Below are 24,550 nucleotides of genomic sequence, written 5' to 3'. Positions count from 1 at the left end.
TCAAAATGCAATTAATCCATTGAATCAATATAAAGTTATTTTTTATCATATTGCCATCGCAAGAAATATCTCCTGAACTTTTTTGACGGCGATCAGCTCACAAAAACTGATTTTGCACGGGCACTTTGCACTGCTCCCTGAATCGACGTGCTTATTCATTTGTGGATGTAAACTGAATCTGTAAGTCAGCTATGCTGTTTACTTCTGAATATTATATTTCATTCTGGTGCGCTCAATGCTATCGCTACTGTGTAATAGTAGCCTATGCTATTCACCAACTAAACATATCCTATTCAATGCGTTCACAGTCTCTTTCACGGGCATCATTTGTAGTTGCCCATTCACAAACTGTTTGCTCAAGCATAGCGTTTTCTCGGAGTTCACTGTGTGCTTTTTACCATACACAAATAAAAATGTCACTGAACTTTTGCTGTGTAATTGTAACAATGAGCACACACCAAACCAACAATTACTAAAAACACACACAAAAACTGATTTTGCACGGGCATTTTTTGCACTAGTACCTTAAATCTAGGCATCAAAAAAGCAAATAAACATTTCCCTAAATTTTGCACTAGAAAAACAACAAAAACAAAAGCCAAATCAGTAGTTATTAATTCATATTTAGTGTAAAATGTGCAACACTGATGTAAGGAGACTATAAGTGTTGTTATAATGATATTTAAATCTATAATTAAGTGATAAATAATGACAATACAGGTATATTGCAATATAGTTTTTTCAATGTTCCATGCTGAAGATAACAAAAATAATTCTCAAGCTTCTACTGTTGCCATGGTTACCACAGATTTTCTGTTTATCTCCAGGTGAAAATATGAGCTTTGTTTAACTTTGTTGAACGGAATATTCTCATAAAATAATATGTATTTTTAGGACCTCAACCATTTGTTTTCACTTCCTTTTTTATAGTTAAATCCTAATTCAAACTCTCCTATAATTCGCATCCTGTAAATGTTGCATTAAGCCGTAAACCCAGCTGGAAATGCAGATGCAGATGCAGAGAGCGATTGTAAATTCATACAGCTTCACCGATGAGAAAGTGAAGTGCTGGAATCATTGGAAAGCCGTCAGCGACTGCTGAAAAGCCTCTAGTCATGTGAATATATATGTGACGTCATTTTGTTGAATAAAATGCGAATACGCGCTATGAGCGACGCTCGATACAATTTCACGAGGGTAATGTAAGAACAGCGGTGATAGATTTAACATAGAGTCATAAACAAAAGGGACTGTTAGGTACACTTGCAGCAGACTGCCTCAGTAGAACGGTTGAGAGTTGAGGCTCCGAGGATTTTGAAGTCGGACAGGTATCGATATCAGAGAACGTGACTGATAAATCGCGCGCGCGTAAAGAACTTGGGCGAATCTCACCCGTACAGCATTTGCCATGGAAACCTCTGGCAACATTTCGGACTTTCTCTATGCGCTTTCTAACCCAGCCATGTCGAATAGCAGCGTATTCTGCCGAAACTTCAGCAACAGCTCCAGTCTCGTGAACATGAACAGCTCCAGATGTGACAGGACGGCTGAGCTGGACAAAAGCGCAACTCCTCTTATAGTGGCGATCATCATCACTACGTTATATTCTATAGTGTGTGTGTTGGGACTAGTGGGCAACGTCCTCGTCATGTATGTTATTATAAGGTAAGGTATTACATGTAGGTAAATTGCTTTACCTGTTGCCGATGCATAAATACATCTGGCTTCACCTGAATAGCACATTTAAGGGATAAATAGTTGCTTTAAAAACTATGCTTCTTGTTAATTTCAAAGAGAACCTGTTGAAAGAGATGGTGATAGTGTTTTTCCTGCCATTAACGTTCATTGTTCATTGCATTACTTTACAGAAACATAACTGCCTGTTATGTTGATATCAGTCATTCAGTCACAAAAACGGCCTGTCAATAATACAATTAAATAATCTCTTGCCATACTTCATGTTTTATATAAAATATGCGTGGTTCTCATTTGTAAAATATTAATGCTTCTCGGCTCAGCACTAGCATAGGCTATTTCATATCCACTGATGAAACAGATCATTGAGTGCGTACGCGTTTCTGTCAGCGTGTAAGAGAGAACAACACATTACGTGTCATTCACATTGAGTTGGCACTTAATATTGTTAAGTACTCATACTTTTCTATCACGTGTATGAAGTAACGTTCATTTTTTTATGTAAGAGCAAGCAAATGGAACAAAACTGGGCGGATGCTTCACATGAATAATCCATTAAAATGCAGCAGAAAGTGAATGGCTTTAATAGATAGATAGATAGATAGATAGATAGATAGATAGATAGATAGATAGATAGATAGATAGATAGATAGATAGATACATGCCCATGCTGTTTCCCCAAATACATGCACCTACAATTCACAGCTGTAAACTGCTAAGATGATTCAGAACCGGTTTCTGTGACTTGCCTCATCTAACCATACATGGCAAACACATCTGACCTGATCCTATAAACCTAGGATCACAGTATTGGGCATAAGGGATGGATGCAATCAATACAGTAATTAAACAGATAGTGAATGAATTTCAATGAGAAGGGTGAGGACTTGTTTGTCTTTGAATTGATTAAATAGGTGGCACTGTATTTCAGATCATCCACACATACTTAATTCAGATATGCTATGTATAAGACGTTGAATACAACTTTTATATCCTTCTTAAACAGAATAATATTTGGTCAGCAGATATATAAGGCATATGGAGCGTAAAGACATACAGGAATCGGTCGATTTGTTTTTAATTGCTAAAGCATTGACCCCTGTGTAAGGTCACTTGATTTTCTTTGCTTTGTGGAGCCTCAGTGCTTTCCGAGAGTTTATGAGCAACCAGTCAGAGTTTTAGAGGCAGCTGCCTACAGTGGGAAGCAAAAGAAAGATATAGCTCAGTAGGTGCAATCTACTTCTGTGAGTAATGAGCCGATTACAGTCAGGGATTGGTTTATTGACCCCATCATGTGGTAATAAAATCAGCCTTGGGAGAAATAAAAAATATTGAGTAATGACATTGTAAGTCGATTTAAAGGTGCATAGCAGGTTTCCTCTCACGCAGTTATCTAAAGACCTTAGGAACGGGTCTAGCAATTCTCTTTTCTTTAATAGGATAATTCACCCAAAAATGAAGAAATGTACTAATCCTCATGTTGTTCTAAACCTGTTTGACTTTCTTTCTTCTGTGGAACACAATATAAAATATTTTCAAGAACTGTTTCTGACCATTCACTGAAAGTCAGTTGAGTCCTAAACAACACTGGATCCAACTAAGTTTTATTGTATAGGGGGAAAAAAACACTTAAAAAAATGTATATATATATATATATATATATATATACAGTATATATTTTGTGTTCCACAAAGAAAAGTCATACACATTTGTAATGACGTGGTTGAGCAAATGATGACAGAATTTTTATGTTTTGGGCTGAACTATCCCTTTAAGTTGGCATGAAACAGAAGTCACTCCAAACTCTTCACATATTTATGCTTTGTCAGGACCCTTTGGCGTCACTTTTTTTTTTTGGCTTCATTTTCGACATCCATGGCTTTCAGTTGTTTGCCTTATGTGTCAAATCAAGATGCATTTGTTTCTTTGCATTTGTAATAGAGGAAATAATTTTATAAATATGTTTATAACTCCACTTCTACCCTAAACCTACCCTCTTCTCAACGATATAAAACACATAACAGGCAAATATAAGTAGGCTACAGGTATTGATTGCACTGATAAACTGATAAAAAAAAAACAGTATAAAATATTACAAACAACTCGTATTGCATTCCAAGATATCTTTATATGAAAAACAGAGTAGAACTTATGCTGCCTTCACATAATTAAAAATTGGACATGAACGCTCTCTCAAGTCATATTTACCACTGGGAAGCTCGAGGGATAATTCTGATATTCAAGTTCCTTAGTTGGGCGTGCCTTAAATTTTAAACATGGCGGAGAGGAGAATGAATGCTGCTGTGACTGCTATTGTTTATTCTTTTTTTTCCACCACAGCTACATCGTATGCAAAGTAGTGCATATTTATATGAATAATTGTTTAAAGCCTATTGTTTTATCCACAGCGATAGCCTATATTTGACTCAAATTCCAGAACAATATAGATAGCTTGGTCTGTGAATGTTTATGCTAGTCAATGAATGGAACGCTAAATATGATTTTGGCTTTAAAGTCGTCTTGAAATCAAAATTGACACTATTTACTTTGATAGTGCACATTATTAGTCTTGTGGTGAACAATTAACCCGAGCAAGTGAATACACAGAAAAAATGGTTTGTCGTGGTAAACTTTAATCAAAATCAATGGAATGGCGTTCCCTCTCTCTTATGACATCAGTTTGACGGCTTGGGTTGAATATTCTTAGCCACTCCCCTCCAAACGTCAGTTTGCTACGAGCAAGAGATGGAGAGGAGGAAATACATCAAAACACTGAAGTAAAGTCAGTTGCAACTTCCAGTTCACACAGACTTTAAAAAGAGTTTCCCAATAAATAGGCAAGAATAAACCTGGAGTCCTCCATGATTCCTGTTCTTCTCATAATCACAACTTCAGAAGTGGGAATTAGGACATTTCCAATAGGATGTGAAGGCAGCATTAAGGTTTTAGTCCTTGAAAATGATCCCGCTCCGTGAACGCATGCACTCAGTCATATCTCATTCAAAATATACACCCAAACATTAGCATGGCGCAATTAGTGACAAACACACAATGGCATTTCACAATCAAAGCTGACAATTTTTGGATGGGTGTGCAATGGAGCTTGACGGCGGATGGAGAAGCTGATAGTTTTTTAGTCTGTTCCTCACACAAATCAATAATTTGGCCTCAGAACATGATGTATGATGCCAAAAGTTTCTCATTGAAAGCAATGAAATACTGATAGATTATGCTAAAGAGGTACCCTGAAAGTTAAAAAGTGACGCTGGGGGGTCCTGACAAAGCGATATGTGACGAGTTGGAAGTGAGAATGAATTGATATCCGAGTGATCCGGCTTCTTGTACAAGATACTTAATTGGGACGAGACTTGATTTTGTCCATCAAGAATTGATTGGATCATTGGATGGTTGTGGTTTACTATTGCTGTGATCTCATGTGAGTGACAGGTTGTATCGCCCTCACGGCAGTAAACACATCATCAGAGAAGAGATGTTGTTGCGAGAGGAAGAGGAAGTCATTTAGATTACAGATTACAAGGGCATATGAATAAATAAATAAAAATTGATGTGCACGGATAAATCATTTATAATAAATACTGAAATATTCTAAAAATAAAAAAACAATCAAGAATTGTCAATTTTGATTTCATGGTGACTTTAAAGTCAGCATGAAACCAAAGTTATGATAGACTTTTCTTCCCTTATGTGACATATATCCGAGTGAAACGGCTTTTTGAACAAGAAAAACTGTAGGGCGGGACTTGATTTTGTCCATTGTGAATTGGATGGTTGTGGTTTTCTATTGCTGTGATCTCATGTGAGTGACAGGTTGTCCCGCCCTCATGCCGAAAAGCACGTCAGAGAATTTTGATTTCATGGTGACAATAAGGTTCCAAACTGAGGTTTTGTCCATGGAATGAAAAGTGGTGCTTGTAGTTGTAAACAAAATGAAATACAAAAAAATATGAGGCAGTATAAATATCCCACTCCCCTCACCACTGCTCAGATGTTTCACCTTTAGTAAAAATTGTACTTGTCACTTCCATTTGCACTTAGTGTAAAGATGCTACTTCTTGCTATTTATACTTGGTGCAAACATCTACCACTATCAATGTAAATAGAATCTAACTTTTTTAATACTAAGTGTACATATTCACTAAATAAATAGTAAATATGTACACTCTAGTTTGTTTATAAGTGGTTGCTAGTATTGCAGAATTCAAATATCTCAATTTCAGATCACTGTCTAAAACACACCGGAACGGACTACTTACAAAAAGATCAAAAGTCAAGATCAAAGGCACTTCTTGCAAGTCCTGCCTCTGCAAATTTGGTGTCACACTTGTACCAAAACCAACCCCCTTACACTACAGCACTCATTTATGGTTTTTTTTCCCTCTTATTTATAATTTCCTCAGAATTCCCTTGATACAAAGCATAGATGTTCATTAGAAAAACTTTGTCTTTTAAATTGTTTTTCTTGTGGTGTCAAAATGATAAATAAAAACAGGTATGTAATCCTGGTTGTAAAATGTGTTCTAAATCAGTCTGCTTGACATTTTAACTTGCGTCTCCATTTTATGACAATGTGAAAATTGAACCTTAGAAGTAAATGGCCAGAAGCCTTTTTAATGCATTGCATTTTGTTTTAACCTGTTGAGCATCCAGTGTTCAGACATTCTTGCAAGTGATAAACAGTCACAGCTGTGCGGAAAATTAGTTTCAAGTGCTGAAGGTAAATGCTGTGAGTTCAAATAACATAAGCTTCTTGTTGTGATGGAGAAGCTTATGCGATTGTTTACAACAATTCGGCTCTGGGAATAACCGCATCCTTTACATGTGTCCTGCAGCTACAAACAAATGAGAAATAAATGGAAAACATTCATCAATTATATATCTGTAGGCAAAAGGATACCTGAATTAGAGTAAACATTTGTACATATCAATTCATTTTGGATTAGTTTCTCATACACATCTTGAGGAAAGGTTAAAAGCTGTTCTTGTTTTTACTACTGTTCCACAGGAAAGTACACAAGAGATGAGGCAAAAAAATCAATACTGACCACAGTTTCTCTCATTTGTTTTATTTATCAAAAGCTTGCTGATATCCCTCCCTTATCTCTGCATATTTTCCCCTTGATTTGTGCCAAATGAACCTGAAACATTCAATTATTATGATAAAAGTAAAAATCACATTGCATTCGCCATTACAGAGACAATCAAACGAGGGCTTATTTAGTTTATACTGAGCTCTAATTTGACTGATTAATGTCTTCAGGTTTCACAGCTTTACTCAATCCAGCCCTGGCTTTTTGCACCCTTTTCACTTTATAGCATTTTGAACCCGGCTTCAGAATGTTCAGGTAAATATACCCATGATGTATACTGAGCTAACAAAAGGTACAGTAGCCTAGCCACAAATGTTTATTGATCCTTGTGCAATCCTAATGGTTCTTATGATCCATTATATCATTTGTGTAAAAAGAGCTCCTGTCTGGAAGGAAATTGTTTCGAGAGGTTGTATCCAACCCACCCCCAGTAATGTTTTTGTCACACAAGACAAAAAATATATATTTGTATTTTTCTTTTCTTTTTCCCCCTCTGGTCTTGTTTGTATCTTAGATAGAATAAATAGGTGCTTCTATCACCCACACCTGAAAACCATCACCCTCATTATCACACCCTATATCTTCAGTCACTTTCTTCTCCATCTTGGTCATGAGACATGACTTCAGTCCTTTCCAGTCCACTTTTAGACACGCGCTTGCAAACTTTCCTAAGCATTTCCCATCGGGGGGAATCCCTGCCGCCATTTTGAAGTGCTTTCCATTTTGTGAAGTGGACGAGGGAAGTTTATATGGACAGACCCTCGATCCCTCGATTTTGACCGAGGGAGCGAGTCTACTTCATATGTACACTTAAGGCAGCTCCATATACCAATGCAACACGATTGTGACGTCAATGCATATTGCGTTTAATTTACCCCACCATAAACAACTCTATGATATTAATTATTTAAAATAAAAAATTAAACAACTCAAACACACCTATATACATATAGAATGCTGCATTAAACAATTTTGTAAGGGAAAAAAATAAATAATAAATCAACCCCATAGTGGATTCTAAGTGATCAAGGGCTTAGCACGTTCCAATTCAGCCTATTGCCAAGGTTCCGCCAGTAGTGGGTACTCATGCAACGAAAGCAATGACGTACATCCGAGTGAACGAGACGGTGGGAATTTAGCGAGTGAAGGGCATGACAATTTTGGACTGGAACGCAGCCCTGGTGTCGTCTATGCTCAGCGACATACAGACTACTCATCTTTCCTCACCATCTACACAGAAACTCCACATCAATCTGCAGCTAGCTAAGTCACCATCTACAATCTTCATCGCCTGGTCTCTTCCCGCTCTTCGTCTCCTCTGCTTTTCAACAAACCAGTTTTACATTACCAATAGTCTGTTCCCTGCTGTGTGTGTGACCCAGAGGTAGTTGAAAAGAGTTCGACCAGATTGCTTTAGGCCCCGTTTACACCTGTTATTAAGATGCGTTTTGGTCGATCGGATCACAAGTAGATCAGGGAGATCATACCTGTTTACACCCTCTTTTGTCTTTTGCACTTTCAACCACTTCTGTCCTGATTTCTTCGAGGGGAGGGACGAAATAAGCTCACACAATTTACATATGAACTCGACCAGAGAAAACAAGTGGAAATCATACAAAGAGCAGTTGCTTTCGTTTCTGCTCTGATAGCCACAAGACCACGCCGAGTGTGTGTTAGAAATCAGGAATGGTGATAGAACAATGTGCTTGGTACGTTTTTTCATCTTCAAACCAAACTTAGGTATCTGGTTTGTATCCCTAACCACATGGACGTCTACACTACGAAAGCAAATCGGGTCAAATGCTTTTTCGACTCTGGATGTGGTTGAAAGTGGACAAGCTCAAAACGTTTTAGAACCTGTTTATACCTACATTTAGCATTGTCCACTTCAGCATTGACCAAAACACATCTTACAGTTTTTCTGAAATGCTAAAACACTAAACCCCATTCTCTGAACCAAATTCTCAATAGCCTAAAGCAGTTGGTCGAATAAATCACTCTTTCTGTAAAACATTACACAAGTTCAGGTAGTTAAAACTCTAAACACATTTTCACTCAGTAAAACACATTTCGCACTGTGATACACTTAAGTTTCAAAACGCTAAACACAGGCAGGCAAAGGTTAAACACAACTACAACACAGTTGTCGTCGTTTACACGCGCATAGGTTTAGTTACCTATGATCACGCGCGTGAACTCGACAATCGACTACTTTGGACTTCAACCGAAAACAGGATGTAAATACAGGTATTTGCGCTGGCTTAAATAACATCATTTTTATCCATTTCTTTCACATCTACTGCAGTCAGATTCACTCGTGTTCACTCTGAAGGAATCACTCACATGACCTGTGCACTTGTAATGACACATCAAGGATGTTAAGAGGCTAAAAGCAGGTTTAAATATTGCCCCACTGAAGTCAACAGGGTGCAAATTTTAAAAAGAGGATAACACGGTGTAGGCAACACCGATTTTTGTCGTTGTTCTCTGTAATGACAGCACTCCAAATTGACAAAAAAATGAGCTCAATGTTAAAATTGACCGGAGTTCTCCTTTAATGAGAAATTGAACAGGTGTTCCTAATAATCCTTTAGGTGAGTGTTTTTCTAATTATGTGGTCAAACCAACTGTACATAATACAAGTCAATTCAGAGTCCCAAAATTGACTCAAAATGTTGCACTGAATGTTGATACCAACAATGGATGGAAACAATATAAGAGGGAGAGGAGGAAAAGTATGTGCGTAAGAGGTGGTAAACAAGGAGGAGGACGACGAGAAAGAGCAAGGTGTGGAGAATGTTGTCGAGGCTGGATCTGGCTTTAGGGTTTTTCCCTTTGCCTGCAGAGACGACATTGTCTGCGATGTGGACAAAGTCCTCAGGCCGGACCCGACATGAAGACGTGATACTGAAGCAGAATCAATCTCTCTCAATGACCTTGATTCTGCAGTTGCACAACTATTCTAAATGACTGTAACATGCTTTTCATTTAGAGTATTTTACTGTAAACTTTTTGGCTTTTGCAGATGGGTCACTGTATTTTCACAGTATGCAAGTGCAAGTATACAGACATTCAATACTATACAATATTTAGTACAATATTTAACAATGTTTAAGGTTTTGAGAAAGTGAGTGATGGTTTCAAGAAATGTATTTTAGCAATTCAGAAAAACTGTAATATCAGGTGTAAACAGGGCCTTAATACCAGGTTAGTAGTGTAGATGCTCATATGGTTGAATGTGTTCGAACAGCCACAAAAGACCACCTACTCTCCGCCTCTACTGACTTAATGAGTAAACATTATGGGAAGAGCGCTAGCCAGAGGGGATTTAACTTCGTCGTCTGAACACCCAAGTTTGGTTTGAAGATGAAAAACGTAGCAAGCACTCATTCACAGCATTCGGAGTTCTCTTGCGGCTATTAGAGCAGAAACGAAAGCTGATGCTCTCTGTATGTTTTTCCTTCGTCTCTGGGAATGATCATATATAAATTGCACACGCTTATTTTGTCCATTAGATCGAAAGGTCTGAAAAAATAATGGTTATTTTTAGGTTATTATTGTGCAACCATAAAAGAACATTCCCAGAACATTGTAAGGTGATTATTTTTAAATAACCTTAAAACAACTTATACAGAACATTCTATAATGGTTATTATTCTGAAACCATAAAATAACTTGCAGGGTGGTTATTTTTGCCCATAGTTCCTTTGCCCATATAATCTTTAAGCTAATAAGGTTAAGCGTATTTGGCTGGCCCGCTAAACTGCACAATTAGTGAAACGTTATAATAACGTAAGAGCAACGTTAGAAATGTTAAAGTAATGTTAGAATAACATTATACAAACTAAAAACTAACGTTCTATTTCCGTTAAGAGAGCTTTCCTGGCTAATTGAAAACAAACCTTAAAAAAAAAAACGTTCTGGGAACCAAAAATTGTTAGCTAATAAACTTGTGTGTCTCCTTTGTCTTCTGATCCGGTCGACCAAACAATCTTCATATAAGTATACAGGGTATATAAGTTACCTATATTCTAAGTATATAATATATGTAAACAGGGTCAAAAAGTGGCAGAAGATATTGATGAATGAAATTCCAACAAATGGATATGCAATAAAGTCAGCCGCAAAAACAACTGTGTCCACGCCTTTTCATCGCTGATTTTTCCCTGCGTGTCTTAAGTAAATCCTGGCAATTGTAACGCTAAAAGAGAATTTGTGCTACATGGCGCAAACTTAGTGATGCACCGATGTGAAAATTGTGGCCGATACCGATAACCGATATTAATATTGCTGTTACGGCCGATACCGATATTTACCGATGTCGATATCTCTGTATAGAAAACACATTTTTATGATAATCAAATAAAGAGCTATTTTCCAAAACAATTTTTTTTTTTAACTTTTGTAATTTATTTTCAGAAATGACTGATATTGGGCTGTGTGATATTGGGCACATATACCTGTGTGCAAAATATGTCATCAGATTTTCAGAAGAAAAAATAAATAATTATATAAAAATTATTTTTTATAAAGGATACAAGTGTGTCCTGAATTCACACTATGAATAAGGATGAAAGGGCAATGAATAGGCAATGTCAATGTCTGAGAGTTTTAACATGCTCATTGGGTTAAATGGTGAGATTGACATGTGCTGAAAAACTGTGCTGTTGAATTTACGCCTCCAGCCTAGTTCAACGATTGTGTACCTAACCTCTGTCATTAAGAAACATTAAGAAACATTAAGAAACATCCCGAAATTTCCCAGATATTTATAAACAAACCTCAGCAATCTCTGATATATTAAGTGAATCCCAACAAAATCCCAGTGCATAAACTTTCAGTTATGTCCATGGTTCACGTCAACACACGCTGAACACTTGCTACGTGTACGTGCTACGTGTAGGCTAGAATAAAGTTGGGCTGCAGCTACAGTGGATATTTTAATTGTAAGCGTGCTTTTCATCCATTCAATAGTGAAACGAAACTCTTCTTATCACTCAAGAAAGATGGTTTTCCACCTCCACATATGCTGTTTTTTTTTTTTTTTTTTATTAGGGTGACAATACATCAAGACTTTAGAGTAAAAGCAAGCTGCAGCCGATCGATACTGTATACTGACCCGGCCTGGAAGTGTACGTGCATAGCCCGAAGGACGTTAGCTTAATTTCTACTGTCGCCAAATATATGGATTGAGCCAAACTGGACTGTTTGGCAAGACGACTTTTCTTTACAATTCCTGTTACGACCATATAACTACATTCTGCCTGATACTAGGGCTGTCACTTTGGAGAAAAATCTAATTTGAACGGGTATCAAATATCAAGCAATGTATTCGAATATCTACGAGTCAAAAAACGATCAGTCAAAAAATGCGTCATGAAGAGGAAAAAACATATATAAGTCGCACTGGACTATAAGTTGCATTTATTTAGAAATTTATTTCACACAAATAAAAACAATGTTACGAATGGGACAGTTCTCCGTTACCGACATGAGCGCTCTGAAAGCGGCACTAAAAGATTGCTTTAAAACTTTCACAGAGACCTCAAACAGAAAGCACAAAGCCTGTCTTTAAATTTAATTTCGTTTTGTATTAATTGTATCTTAATTTTAATCAATGTTTCATCAACCAGTTGCCTGGATTTAATATATAAGAAGTAAATATAGTAGAAAATATTTAATCACGACACGGAGGCGCCGGCGCGTGAACCTGGAGCTTGTCTCATAAATGAACCAAAACTCAGCGTATAAGGTAGCCTACTTGCCTCACAGACCTGAGACATATATAGCAAGCTTGAAATGTCCAGTTTTAAACAGAACAATTCAAAACGAAAGAAAACAGACTCTCTGCTTATGTCATCCATATGAAATGTGCATTTCTCTCAGGCGCGTTTACTACTGCGAAGATTGCGAGTCAGCATCGTCAACTTCATCTTCAACTTCACACGTCAAATACACAGGAATGATTATCAGCCTGTTCACATCGGCCCTATTTTGACATCGGAACGATACCGATGTGTAAAAAAAATGACCATATCGGACGATATTAGGCTATATCGGCGGCCGATATATCGTGCACCACTACGCAAACTGTTAATAAATCTGGCACTATGTCTTATGTTAGGCTTTTAGTTTTTACTATTACTGTCAATAATCTACAAAGTGCAGTCAGTGTGCACAAAACACAGAGACTCAATGTGGAACGGATGTTCACAGGAGGATATAGAGCTCTGTTGACCAATCTTGCGTGACATTGGAATGGAACTGTTGTGCTGCTGTGTGAATGGACTAAATGAGAATATTTGTAGGGATGCAAGAGACAGACCAAACTGCTTTGCACTGCAGAATCATTGAAAGAACATTATTCAGTGTCAGATAAAACCACAGTGCTTGCCTTGGCTGATATGGTGAAATGAATAATAATGGAATGGTTAGAGAAATATTGCTTTATTATTTTGACTTCTAATTCGATGTCTTTGGCATTGTCATGTTTTATCAGGGTTATTTTTTGTCTTTTAATACTCACATCACTGGTTTTGCCACCTAAAGAGCAAGTGCAGGTGGACAGTAGCAACAGAGAATATAGTAAATGAAAATTGTTGTTCATAGCCTAAGCAGATTCCTGGAGACATTTCAGCATCTCATAGCCATAGATTGACTTGAAAAGTGCTATTTTTCAACCATACCCTTATTCTTTTTAATGAACCTGACAGATAACAAGACTGTACTTGACATCCACCTAATTGGCATAGAAACATAAGGACAAGCTGACTGGTTGTTGCTGGGACTCCAGCCGCTGGACTGGACCGCAGCCTTGCAACCGAGCCTTAGGTAGACCATGTCTGACATATTAAATGTAAACGTCACCTTTAATAAGTTTTAAATCAGCATAGGCAATTCATGCATGACTCATTCAGATTAGTTTGGTTACATTATCATATTTTCCTCAGCCATTCGGGAGGCTTTGAAATCAGAAGCGCATCATGAAAAAAGAGAAAAGAAGCCTTTGAGTGATTCATCTGTTTCTATCCCATTTTCTTCTTTTCTTGCTTTTAAAGATGAAAAAGTTTGCTGGTGCTCATTTTAAAAGCTTGTCATTTGGATTGACAGCTGTGCATTGGGTATTTAAATTTAGATTTTTTTTTTCATATAGCCTTCATTCTATCAAATCAAATAACCAATGAAAACCAACATGTAATTTCAAAGCTTTGAATATTTTGAGTCATCATCCTTTTTTTGTGACGCAAAATGGCCTAGTTATGGCAATTATATTTTAATTATTTTAATGCAGCATCTAATTCACATACACCATAAAGTTAATTTGTTCCAAGTATTTTCTTAATGTAATTTAACATAGCATTATGTCCATATCTATGAGCAGATTGCACAAAGGTAGATGGTATAAGAAATCTGCACATGTTCTGGTGTTCCCTAGCAACAAGTAGTCCTTGGTTTTTTCACAACAAAACCTGATTTGCCTGGTTACTACACTCTTCCTTCAAGTTCATTGTCTTCTTTAAAATGGCGGTTAATGTTAATCTATTATGGATTGTCATCATTCAAATTTAACAGTATTGTTTATTTAAAGACATGACCCTCAGTTTTAAATGGTATCCTTTAAAAATTAAGCTTTTAATTTGTAATTTATGAAAATAATAATAATAATTCTCATATTTTACAGTTAAAATGTAAGAGATGCAAAAATGTATTTAAACAAATAGATTTTTGAATGTTAATTTAAATAAATAAACTTGTGTTTTTAAAACAAGTTTCTTATGCTCACCAAGGCTGCATTTATTTGATCAAAAATACAGTAATATTGTGAAATATTATTACAATTTAAAGTACATCATTTTGATTTTAATATATTTCTAAATGTAAATTATTCCTGTGACAGCAAAGCTGAATTTTCAGCATCATTACTCCAGTGTTCAGTGTCATTTGATCCTTCAGAAACCATTCTAATATGCTGATTTGTGCTCAAGAAACATTTCTTATTATTATCAGTGTTGAAAACATTCATATTTTAATGTTATAGGAAACCGTGATACATTTTTTTCAGGATTCTTTGATGAATAGAAAGTTCAAAAGAACAGCCTAATGTTAGTGAAATGGCGCTATTATGGTTTCTCTTCATACAATTTTGAGAGTAATAGCCTATTCTTTATTTAACATAAAGACATGATCTCTGATTTTTAAACAGTATTCTTTAAAAGATTTTTCTTTAAAAGTAAAAGTAATTTATTGAGAATACAACCGTAACAGAAGAAAATTGATTGTCTTGTCACAAATATTCTTACCATCAATGCCTGAAGGTGCACAAGCAGGGTATTTAAAAGCCCTATTTTCACAAGATGTTTTCCCTATTTTCACCTGTCATGTTTCATCATTGAGCACTAGTTTTTTCTGCCAGTTTCTGCACTAGTTTTTCTCTGCCAGAGGCAGAGAAAAAAATAATTATTCTCAGAAATTTTAAATCAGTTCGGCTTCACTCAAGCAAACTGACATGAATAAAGACCACCTTGTAAACGACAGACATTACATTCCTGTTTTAACTTTTGAATAATTGTTACTTTTGACAGCTCTCTGTAGAAAACATGTTAACTAGAAGACATGTGTCTGTCTTCATCTCGGAGTTAGCAGGTCAATGTCCTTTCTGAACTTATGGACTCTGCTGAGGTGTTGGCTGACAGTCCTAATTCTTTCCATAAGCAATACTGCACACCTTCCTCTAGGTTAATCAGAGGTATTGGTTGCCAGGCATGTTGTCCGAAATGCATTTATTCTCTTGGTAAACTTCCCTTGGTTGATTTACAAAGCTTCAGGGAGGACATAGATGTACTGTAATCTTGCTGTAAAAAAACTGCTCACCAGCATCCAAAACACAACATATACTGTATGCTGCTAACCATCAGTGTTGATTCAGCAAGGAAGATAAATACATTTTTAATGTGCTTGCCTTCCAGTAAGTGATGTTCACAACACCAAAGAGCAGCTCCTCCACTCAGTGAAAAGACTCAAAGGTCTGGCACTTCACCTCTGAAGTCTTTAATGTGGAGTACAGAGGAGCAGTGCGTCCCTGAGATGCAGCCCTCATAATTAGTCAGCGCCCTGTGGGAAAAATAAACGGTGTGACCATTTGTCTGGTGCAAAGAGCCCTGGGATGACAAACTAATCATTAGTAATGGCTGCTGGCCTAAACCCTTACATGAGACTTCTAGTTAGTGATGAATGAATCCGTCCACCTCACTGTGGGGAAGGGTGTTGTGTCTAGGCATTTTCACAAATGCTTTACAGCTGTTGAAACATTCTGAAAAATAGAATTGTTTTCAATGCTTTTTAAATTTTAATTTTAATTTTATCTGTTACAGAGAATATCATGATCAGTGTTGGGTGTAATGCATAAGTACTTAATTACTGTAATTAATAATAATAAAAAATCCCTTGAAAAATTAAAGGGATTGCTCTTAATTTTTCTGTAATTTAATTACATTTACATCTGATATAATTGCATTACTGTACACTCCAAAAAGTGCTGGGTTGTTTCAACCCATGTTTGGGTCAAATATGGACAAACCCAAAAGTTGATTTAAATTTTTTCAATTTATTTTTTGGCCACACTTTAGATTAGGGTTCAGTTCTCACTATTAACTAGTTGCTTATTAGCATGGATATTAGGATATTGGCTGGTATTGTTCAGCCTGTTCAAAGTTGATATGGGATTTAGAAAGTAATTAGTAATGAGTAATGCAAAACTATTTAGACAGAGTAATTAGTACAGTAATCTAACTACACTGTTGAAGTAAATAACTTTTTTAGAGTAACTTACCCAACACTGGTCATGATGGCCTTTTTACAATTCAGTTTAACAATTAAAATAAGATCAAAGTTGCAAAAAAAATTTAGAAAAATAAATGTGAACATTCTTTTATATAAATAGACTTTCGTTCAGAAGTTTGAGGTCTGTAAGATATTTATTGCTTTTGAAAGAAGTCTCTTATTCCCACCAATGCTGCATTTATTTGATCTGAATACAGTTAAAACAGTAATATTATTACAGTTTAATATAAATGACTTCTAATTTATCCTGTTTTAATTATTCTTATTTCTTTTTCTTATTTTAATTTCTTCTATGTAAAGCACTTTGAATTGCCATTGTGTATGAAATGTGCTATATAAATAAACTTGCCTTGCCTTGCCTTGCCTTATAATATTTTAAAATATAATTTATTCCTGTGATGGCAAAGCTGTTTTTTTTTCAGCAGCCATTCCTCCATTCTTCAGTGTCACATGATCCTTCAGAAATCACTAGTCTAAATATGCTGATTTGTTGCTCAAGAAACATTTCTTATTATTATCACTGTTGAAAACATTTGTGCAGATTTTTTTTGGAAACCATGATACAGTTTTTTTTTTGTTTTTTTTTAATAGGCTTAGCCTGTCCTTATTCATGCTTGAGACCTTTTGTGTTTTCTTCAGTTTGGCCTGTGACAGCCAGCTAAGCGGAACTGTTTTTTGCAGATGTCGTTTGGTCCACACACTGGCTATATTTCTAGAACTGACTGTATATATTTGGATGGACTAGACTGTGTCCTGACTTGTGTATATTTCTGTGAAAGTCAAACATTGGATCTCTGACAAACCATAATCGTTTTTACAGGGATGGTAGTTTACATAGTGTAAATGCTCTTAATTTATCATCTCTGCTGCTATTGCAATAAATCAAAAATTGTGTATCTTCATAGTCCAGATTGCCGCATGACTCATCTTGCTTATTATCTTGCCCAGAAGGACGGTAAGGAACATAGTCTTTAAAGTATGTTTTTCTTTCATCTGGACTGGATGTAGAGTTTACTACAAAAGAATACCAGCTGTATAAGTGTCTCTAAATAAAAGTCCCCAGCATTCCCAAGAAATTATGCTTAAATCCAGTTAAAGGAATAAACCAGATAGATCTGCAATTTCTTGATAAAGTAAGGATGTGATTTGATATACAGTCTCAGAACGCCCCATTACGGAAGGAACAGAGGCCTAAAGACAGAAAAGAGGTGCTAAATATCAATATATTTCATGGAAATGAGCCAAGTATCCATTGATTATGCATTACTCACAAAAAGCTTATGTATTTAGATTGATGCAGGCAACCACTTTGCACTCAGTTTTTATTATTCTAGACTAAATTATTGTTTAAATCAATATCTTATTTTTTTCAGCGATTGAAAGATCCCCCTGTTGCTCAATTATTCATGAGGTTCTCTATCAGACAATAGCATGAAAATTACCCTCCATTTTCTACACCAAAGGTATTTGGAAGGGACGTGCAGAGAGGTTTTTTTTTTTTTCTTAAAGGGTTAGTTCACCCAAAAATGAAAATTCTGTCAGTAATTACTCAACCTCATGTTGATCCAACCCCGTAAGACCTTCGTTCATCTTCGGAACACAAATTAAGATATTTTTGATTAAATCTGAGAGCTGTCTCACTCCTCCATAGGCTTCTAAGGGATTGAAACTTGCTGGCCCAGAAAAGTTATTAAGGAGATCGTTAATATATAGTCCAAGTGACTACAGTGGCTCAGTCTTAAGTTTATCAAGCAACGAGAATACTTTTTGTGCGCAAAAAACAAACAAAAATAACGACTTTATTCCACTATTCATTTCCTTATCTCTGGGCCTCGAGTTAGTTCACGTAGTGTTTTTGCGCAGCGCGTCTGTGTTGTACGTCACCACGTAGGCTCACTATTGGCCGACGCTGGTCATGTGTGTGATGTGTGTGACGTACAACACAGACGCGCTGCGCTAAAACACTACGTGAACTAACCTGAGGCTGAACGAAGATGAACAAAGATGAACGAAGGTCTTACGGGGTTGGAACAACATGAGGGTGAGTAATTACTGACAGAATTTTCATTTTTGGGTGAACTAACCCTTTAAAGTATATTAAAATAGAAAACCGTTATTTTAAATTGTAATAATTTTGTATTTTTGATCAAATAAATGCAGGCTTGATGTGCATAAGGGACTTCTTCTTTAAAAAAAATTGCAAATTTTTGACCAGTTGTACTGTACTATTGCTGCAAAATTATCAAAAATGTTAAAATAATAAAGTCACCATGACCATTTCGTGTGTTGTTGTCAGCCTACACTTCACATAATAGGCCTGGGTTTCATTTAACAAATTATGATAGTTTCATCAAATGGTAAACGGTGTATCAAAGTGACTTGAATACTATACTTGCCATTAATGCTGCTTTTGGTGCTGTGCAGTGCTTTGTAGTCAATTAACATTTATCAACGACGCAGATTCAGGTCGCTTCATAAATGTAAATTCGTCTGTCCATGTACTTTTCAAACGATTTATTTATAAATGACCGGGAAATTACCGCTCCACTTCACATTGTCCAATGAAATTTGAACTTATTGTGCCAGATGACGATTGGTCGGTGTATTATACATGACAAACAGGCTTCAATGAATTATGTAATATTTCGAAATATGTGATATGTGGATTTTTAATTGAATCGACACACAGCCTTTTATTATAGAAAAAAAAAAGTTTAAAAATTGTTTGGTTTATTTTTTTTCCTGCCAGAACCATATTTGGCTCGAGAGCATCGGTTCCCGAGCAGACTGTGGATACCTTCGTTTACATTAGTGCATTTCCTTTTAAAACGCATAACTTTTGCTACGGTTATGCCTGCCGTCCACACACTACTCCGGTGTTTAGACCCTCGAAAACGGAGACTGACCCCGTCAGTCATGGTCAGTCAAGACCGAAGTAAGACAGTGGAGTGCGGCACGAGTTGTGCGCATAGACGGTTGTGCGACACAAAGTTGGACACGCAACTTGACGCAAGTGACGCAATCCATAGCAACGACATCTCAGACTGACAGAAACGTAAAAAATAAACGTGAATTTAGGCTACTTTAGTTTTGTAAACCTTGCCATGTTAATTATAATCAAATGCATTTTGTTTTATTGGCCACAATATTATCATTGATATTTGTTTGAGAAGGGCACTTTTGATTAATTTTGAAAAAGGGAAGGGGCTCGAGCACCCAAAGATGGATCTATCCATCCATCCATCCATCTCTTTTGAAATTAAAGTACAGAAAAAAAACAGAAAGTATTCTGAAAGTTCCTAAACTTCAAGTTTAAATCATCCCTTTTTGTAATTGTACTTTTCCATTTGTCGGCCCTCATCTATGTTTTACAAGAGGACTTTGGATTACTTATCCTGTTAAAATTTAACCTGTGTATTTCTGAATAGACAAGTATATGATGTAATACATAAAACAACATCGCCGTAAATATCTACACCTCAGCACATATTCCTATTTTTAAATTGGATTTTTTTAAAAAGTGCTGAAAAGCTGGTAAAATATGTCTGCATAAACATTACTGCAGTGGCATTGTGGAGAGTGCATTTGCATAATGGTGTAGATAATGGTGGTTATCTGGCCTCTTAAATTAACATTTCAATGAAGCTCATAGTTGCATTACAAGATGCACATGGTACCGTACTTAATGGCTTGAAGCACATTGTGTATTGTAACTGAAATCATAATATATAATACAATATGTGGAAAGGGGTGTTTTTTTTCCCGTTTCTATAGTACCTTCACATACCCATTACTCGCCCTGTTCAAACTGGTTTTCCGATCTATTTTTATCTTTTGCAGATACACCAAAATGAAAACTGCGACCAACATCTACATCTTCAATCTTGCTTTAGCAGATGCCTTGGCAACAAGCACTCTGCCCTTCCAGAGTGTGAACTACCTAATGGGTACATGGCCTTTTGGAGACTTGCTGTGCAAGATTGTGATGTCCATTGATTACTACAACATGTTCACCAGTATCTTTACCCTCACCACTATGAGTGTCGACCGCTACATCGCTGTTTGCCACCCGGTTAAAGCCCTGGACTTCCGAACCCCCAGAAACGCCAAGATTGTCAACGTGTGTAACTGGATCCTTTCATCTGCCATTGGTCTCCCTGTCATGGTCATGGCCTCCACCACTACCGAATACCACGGCAGTTGTATGTTTACCACCACATTCTCCTACAGTCAATGTAAAATGAGAAGAAATATCTTATTTTGTTTTCCACAGAAGCAAGAAAGTCACACAGGTTTAGCAAGACATATGGGTGAATTGATAATAGAATTAATTTCATTTTGTGGTGAAGTAAGCCATTATTTGTTTTTATTCCTCTTCTAGGCCAATTACAATGAAAAACATGTAATAATTTTTATGTTTTGAAATGAACTATTGCCTTTTGACTAGTTTCCACAAAGCGAAAGATGATGTTGTGCCAAAATACAAAATTCCGATAATCTGATTAGATGCAGACTTTCCTACAACAAAAACCTATGACAATAATTTAAACCTAGTCAACACTGGCGGCAGTTGGGTAAATGTTTGGTTATGAACATTTCTAAGTCAACAAAGAACCATTACCAATTGGTCATGCAAATGTCATTAGACAGTTTTGTTTTTAGTATAAATTAATAATGGTATTCTATAAAACAATAATAATCATATTTAGAAAAATAAACATACAGTGCCAGTTTTTATATTCTGTCTGCAAGACCTGTTGCGCACCACAAGGAGCGAACCACTGCATTCTCTTGATGCATTAAAGGAGAACTCCGGTCAATTTTAACATTGAGCTAATTTTTTTGTCAATTTGGAGTGCTGTCAATACAGAGAACAACGACAAAAATCGGTGTTGCCTACACCGTGTTATCCTCTTTTTAAAATTTGCACCCTGTTGACTTCAATGGGGCAATATTTAAACCTGCTTTTAGCCTCTTAACATCCTTGATGTGTCATTACAAGTGCACAGGTCATGTGAGTGATTCCTTCAGAATGAAGTCCAAAGTAGTCGATTGCCGAGTTTACGCGCGTGATCATAGGTAACTAAACCTATGCGCGTGAACTCGACAATCGACTACTTTGGACTTCAACCGAAAACAGGATGTAAATACAGGTATTTGCGCTGGCTTAAATAACATCATTTTTATCCATTTCTTTCACATCTACTGCAGTCAGATTCACTCGTGTTCACTCTGAAGGAATCACTCACATGACCTGTGCACTTGTAATGACACATCAAGGATGTTAAGAGGCTAAAAGCAGGTTTAAACATTGCCCCATTGAAGTCAACAGGGTGCAAATTTTAAAAAGAGGATAACACGGTGTAGGCAACACCGATTTTTGTCGTTGTTCTCTGTATTGACAGCACTCCAAATTGACAAAAAAATTAGCTCAATGTTAAAATTGACCGGAGTTCTCCTTTAAGACGGTTTTCTCAATACTGGAAACGTTCAGTTTTGTTACTGTGTTGACACAAATTTTGCAGACACGAGAGAAGTGAGGCAGAAAATTTTAGATTAATGTCACTCCTAGACATTTGTTGATAAAATCATAAGATGGTTTAATATCCTGTGTCTCTGAGGCTCCCTAAACAATGCCTTGAGGAAATAATGACTAGTGGTTTAACTGTCATCTTTGCAAATTAATTGATTTTCACATGTCTCACTGTGTTATTGTACTGAGGTATATTATTATTTTCACAGCGTTTACAGTCACTGACTGCAATTTGCTCTTTCCCCACCCTCCCTGGTACTGGGAGAACCTCTTGAAGATCTGCGTCTTCATCTTTGCCTTCATCATGCCCGTCCTCATCATCACCGTCTGTTACGGCTTGATGATCCTCCGCCTGAAGAGCGTGCGCATGTTGTCTGGCTCTAAGGAGAAGGACCGCAACCTACGGCGCATCACCCGTATGGTCCTGGTGGTGGTGGCGGTTTTCATCGTCTGCTGGACGCCGATCCACATCTTTGTGATCATCAAGGCCCTGGTGACCATTCCCAGCTCACTCCTGCAGACCGTCACCTGGCATTTCTGCATCGCTCTCGGCTACACCAACAGCTGCCTCAATCCGGTGCTCTACGCCTTCCTGGATGAGAACTTCAAGCGTTGTTTCAGGGAGTTCTGCATTCCCAGTCCCTCCGTGCTGGACCTGCAGAACTCCACGCGCACCAGGAACCCCCAGCGTGAGGGCCAGTCCAGTGGCAACACGGTTGACAGGACAAATCAGCAGGTATGACTAGTCCTGGAGATGTCATCACTGGAGTCCCACTGCCAACCCAGTGTTGACATGAGCTCGGAGGTCACGCAGGTCACTACAGGTGTCTAACACCCTCATCTATAGGAGTTGCCGTAGGTTGAACCTCTTTATGCATCTTGCTAGGCCTCCCCTAAAGAGCTGTTTTACAATTTTGGTATGGAGAAAGACTGTTAAAGTAGATATCGGTGTGAAATATGATATAAATACTATATTATTGACCCCAAATTACCCCGATAAGCTGAGCTTATTTCACTATCTGTGATGTTCACAGCCATGCATCTGATGTATCTGTTAGATTGGTCCAGTATTCAAGAAGTGTATATATATATATATATTCTCTGATGGTTGCCTCTTAAGTCCCCTTTAACATTTAAATGTTAATAATTATTGTATAAGTGATAACATTGCTTTATTTGTAGAAAGAAGAAAAAAGTATGTATTCACTTGTGCTCACAGAAAATGTAAATTATGTAAGATAAAATTATGTTTTCTCAAAATGTTCAGCATTCAGTGTCTTTCCCTTGAATCATATTGCAATTTTAACCTGCTTTCATGGACAACAAAGCAATTTGGTAAAGCTGTCTGATTCAATTATATTCCTTTGGAGTGATTGAAATGAATCATCAAATGACTGCTGGAAGTGACGTGGGCACTGTTTTTCTGATTTACCATGGACTTCATAGAAAAGCCGAACACAATAAGAAACGCCTCTTACAACAATGCATAATTTTCATGCTTTGGTGGTGACAAATGTATTGTGCTTGTACGCTGATGCAAATCTCTTGTACTAATGTAAATGTCCAATGTAATTGTCTGATTGTCACTCACACTAAGACCTTCTGTCTGAAAATGTTTGATGCTGTAAAATAGAAGATCTGTGTGCTGGTGTTTCTGTACGTTTTTATATATGCAGCATTATAAATAAATAATTCACAACAGAATATGTCTAAAAATTCTAAAAGTACAGTCACGTTTACCATAGTTTGGCGAATTTTCGTGGAAATTTCGCGAAATCCAGTCATTTCAAAAAGAATCCAAACGATCTGGAATCTGACATTGACCAACAAAAAGCTACTTGGTTTGAAAGTGACTTCTTTGTGAGCTGTGCTTCATACTGTACATCATTACACTATTGAAAATAGACCTTTGTTGCCTGCAAATTACTGAGCCTTATATCATAACACCTCACATTTTTGAGTTACTAAACTTTTCAGTTACAGTATTACTTGTTTTGTTTTTTTTCTTTCGAATCAAAATCTCTTTGGATGGACATATTTCACTTAACAAAACTCTTTTTAGTTCAAGAAGGAGAGAACTCTTTGAAAACACAAAATATGAGACTGCTGCAGCTGTTTTCAGTTATTACCAGAATCTCTTATCTAGTTTGAGACTCATGCCAGCTGTAAGGGGCCAATAATTTGGTTCTGTAATACTGTGAAATCAAATAATCATGGTCTTTGAGCAGCCATTTCAGTCATTTTGTAGCAGAGTTTCCCCCCACATGCAGTCTTGCTGCAACACCCTGGGGAAATTAAGGAACAGAGAGCTAGTATGTTCAGGACGGCTCAGCATACAGTAACCTAAGGCGAGAGAAACAGCAGAGCAGCGGGC

At 36.8% G+C, this 24,550-nt stretch overlaps 1 protein-coding gene and 1 long non-coding RNA gene across 3 annotated transcripts; one reads left to right on the top strand and one right to left on the bottom strand.

Annotated features, from left to right (window-relative positions):
* The first annotated feature begins 1,147 nt into the window (after positions 1–1,147).
* oprm1 (opioid receptor, mu 1) lies at positions 1,148–24,130 on the top strand. 2 transcript variants are annotated; one of them, XM_079855982.1, is made up of 3 exons: positions 1,148–1,665; positions 20,484–20,845; positions 22,386–24,130. In XM_079855982.1, exons 1-3 carry the CDS (start codon positions 1,409–1,411, stop codon positions 22,916–22,918), a joined length of 1,152 nt encoding a protein of 383 aa, XP_079712108.1. In that variant the 5' UTR covers positions 1,148–1,408; the 3' UTR covers positions 22,919–24,130. The 2 variants fall into 2 exon arrangements, with proteins under 2 accessions (XP_079712108.1, XP_079712109.1); XM_079855983.1 differs by lacking the exon at positions 1,148–1,665 and adding an exon at positions 19,640–19,698.
* On the bottom strand, positions 15,173–19,136 carry LOC307149591. Its single transcript, XR_013819590.1, has 3 exons — positions 19,040–19,136; positions 16,012–16,113; positions 15,173–15,914 (listed from the first exon to the last, which is right to left on the bottom strand). It is a non-coding gene; the product is annotated as an uncharacterized lncRNA (long non-coding RNA).
* Positions 24,131–24,550: the final 420 nt, after the last annotated feature.

The sequence above is a fragment of the Squalius cephalus genome (genome assembly GCF_949319135.1).
Source record: "Squalius cephalus genome assembly, chromosome: 21".
NCBI lineage: Eukaryota > Metazoa > Chordata > Actinopteri > Cypriniformes > Leuciscidae > Squalius > Squalius cephalus.
This window is presented reverse-complemented; position numbering and strand designations above follow the sequence as displayed.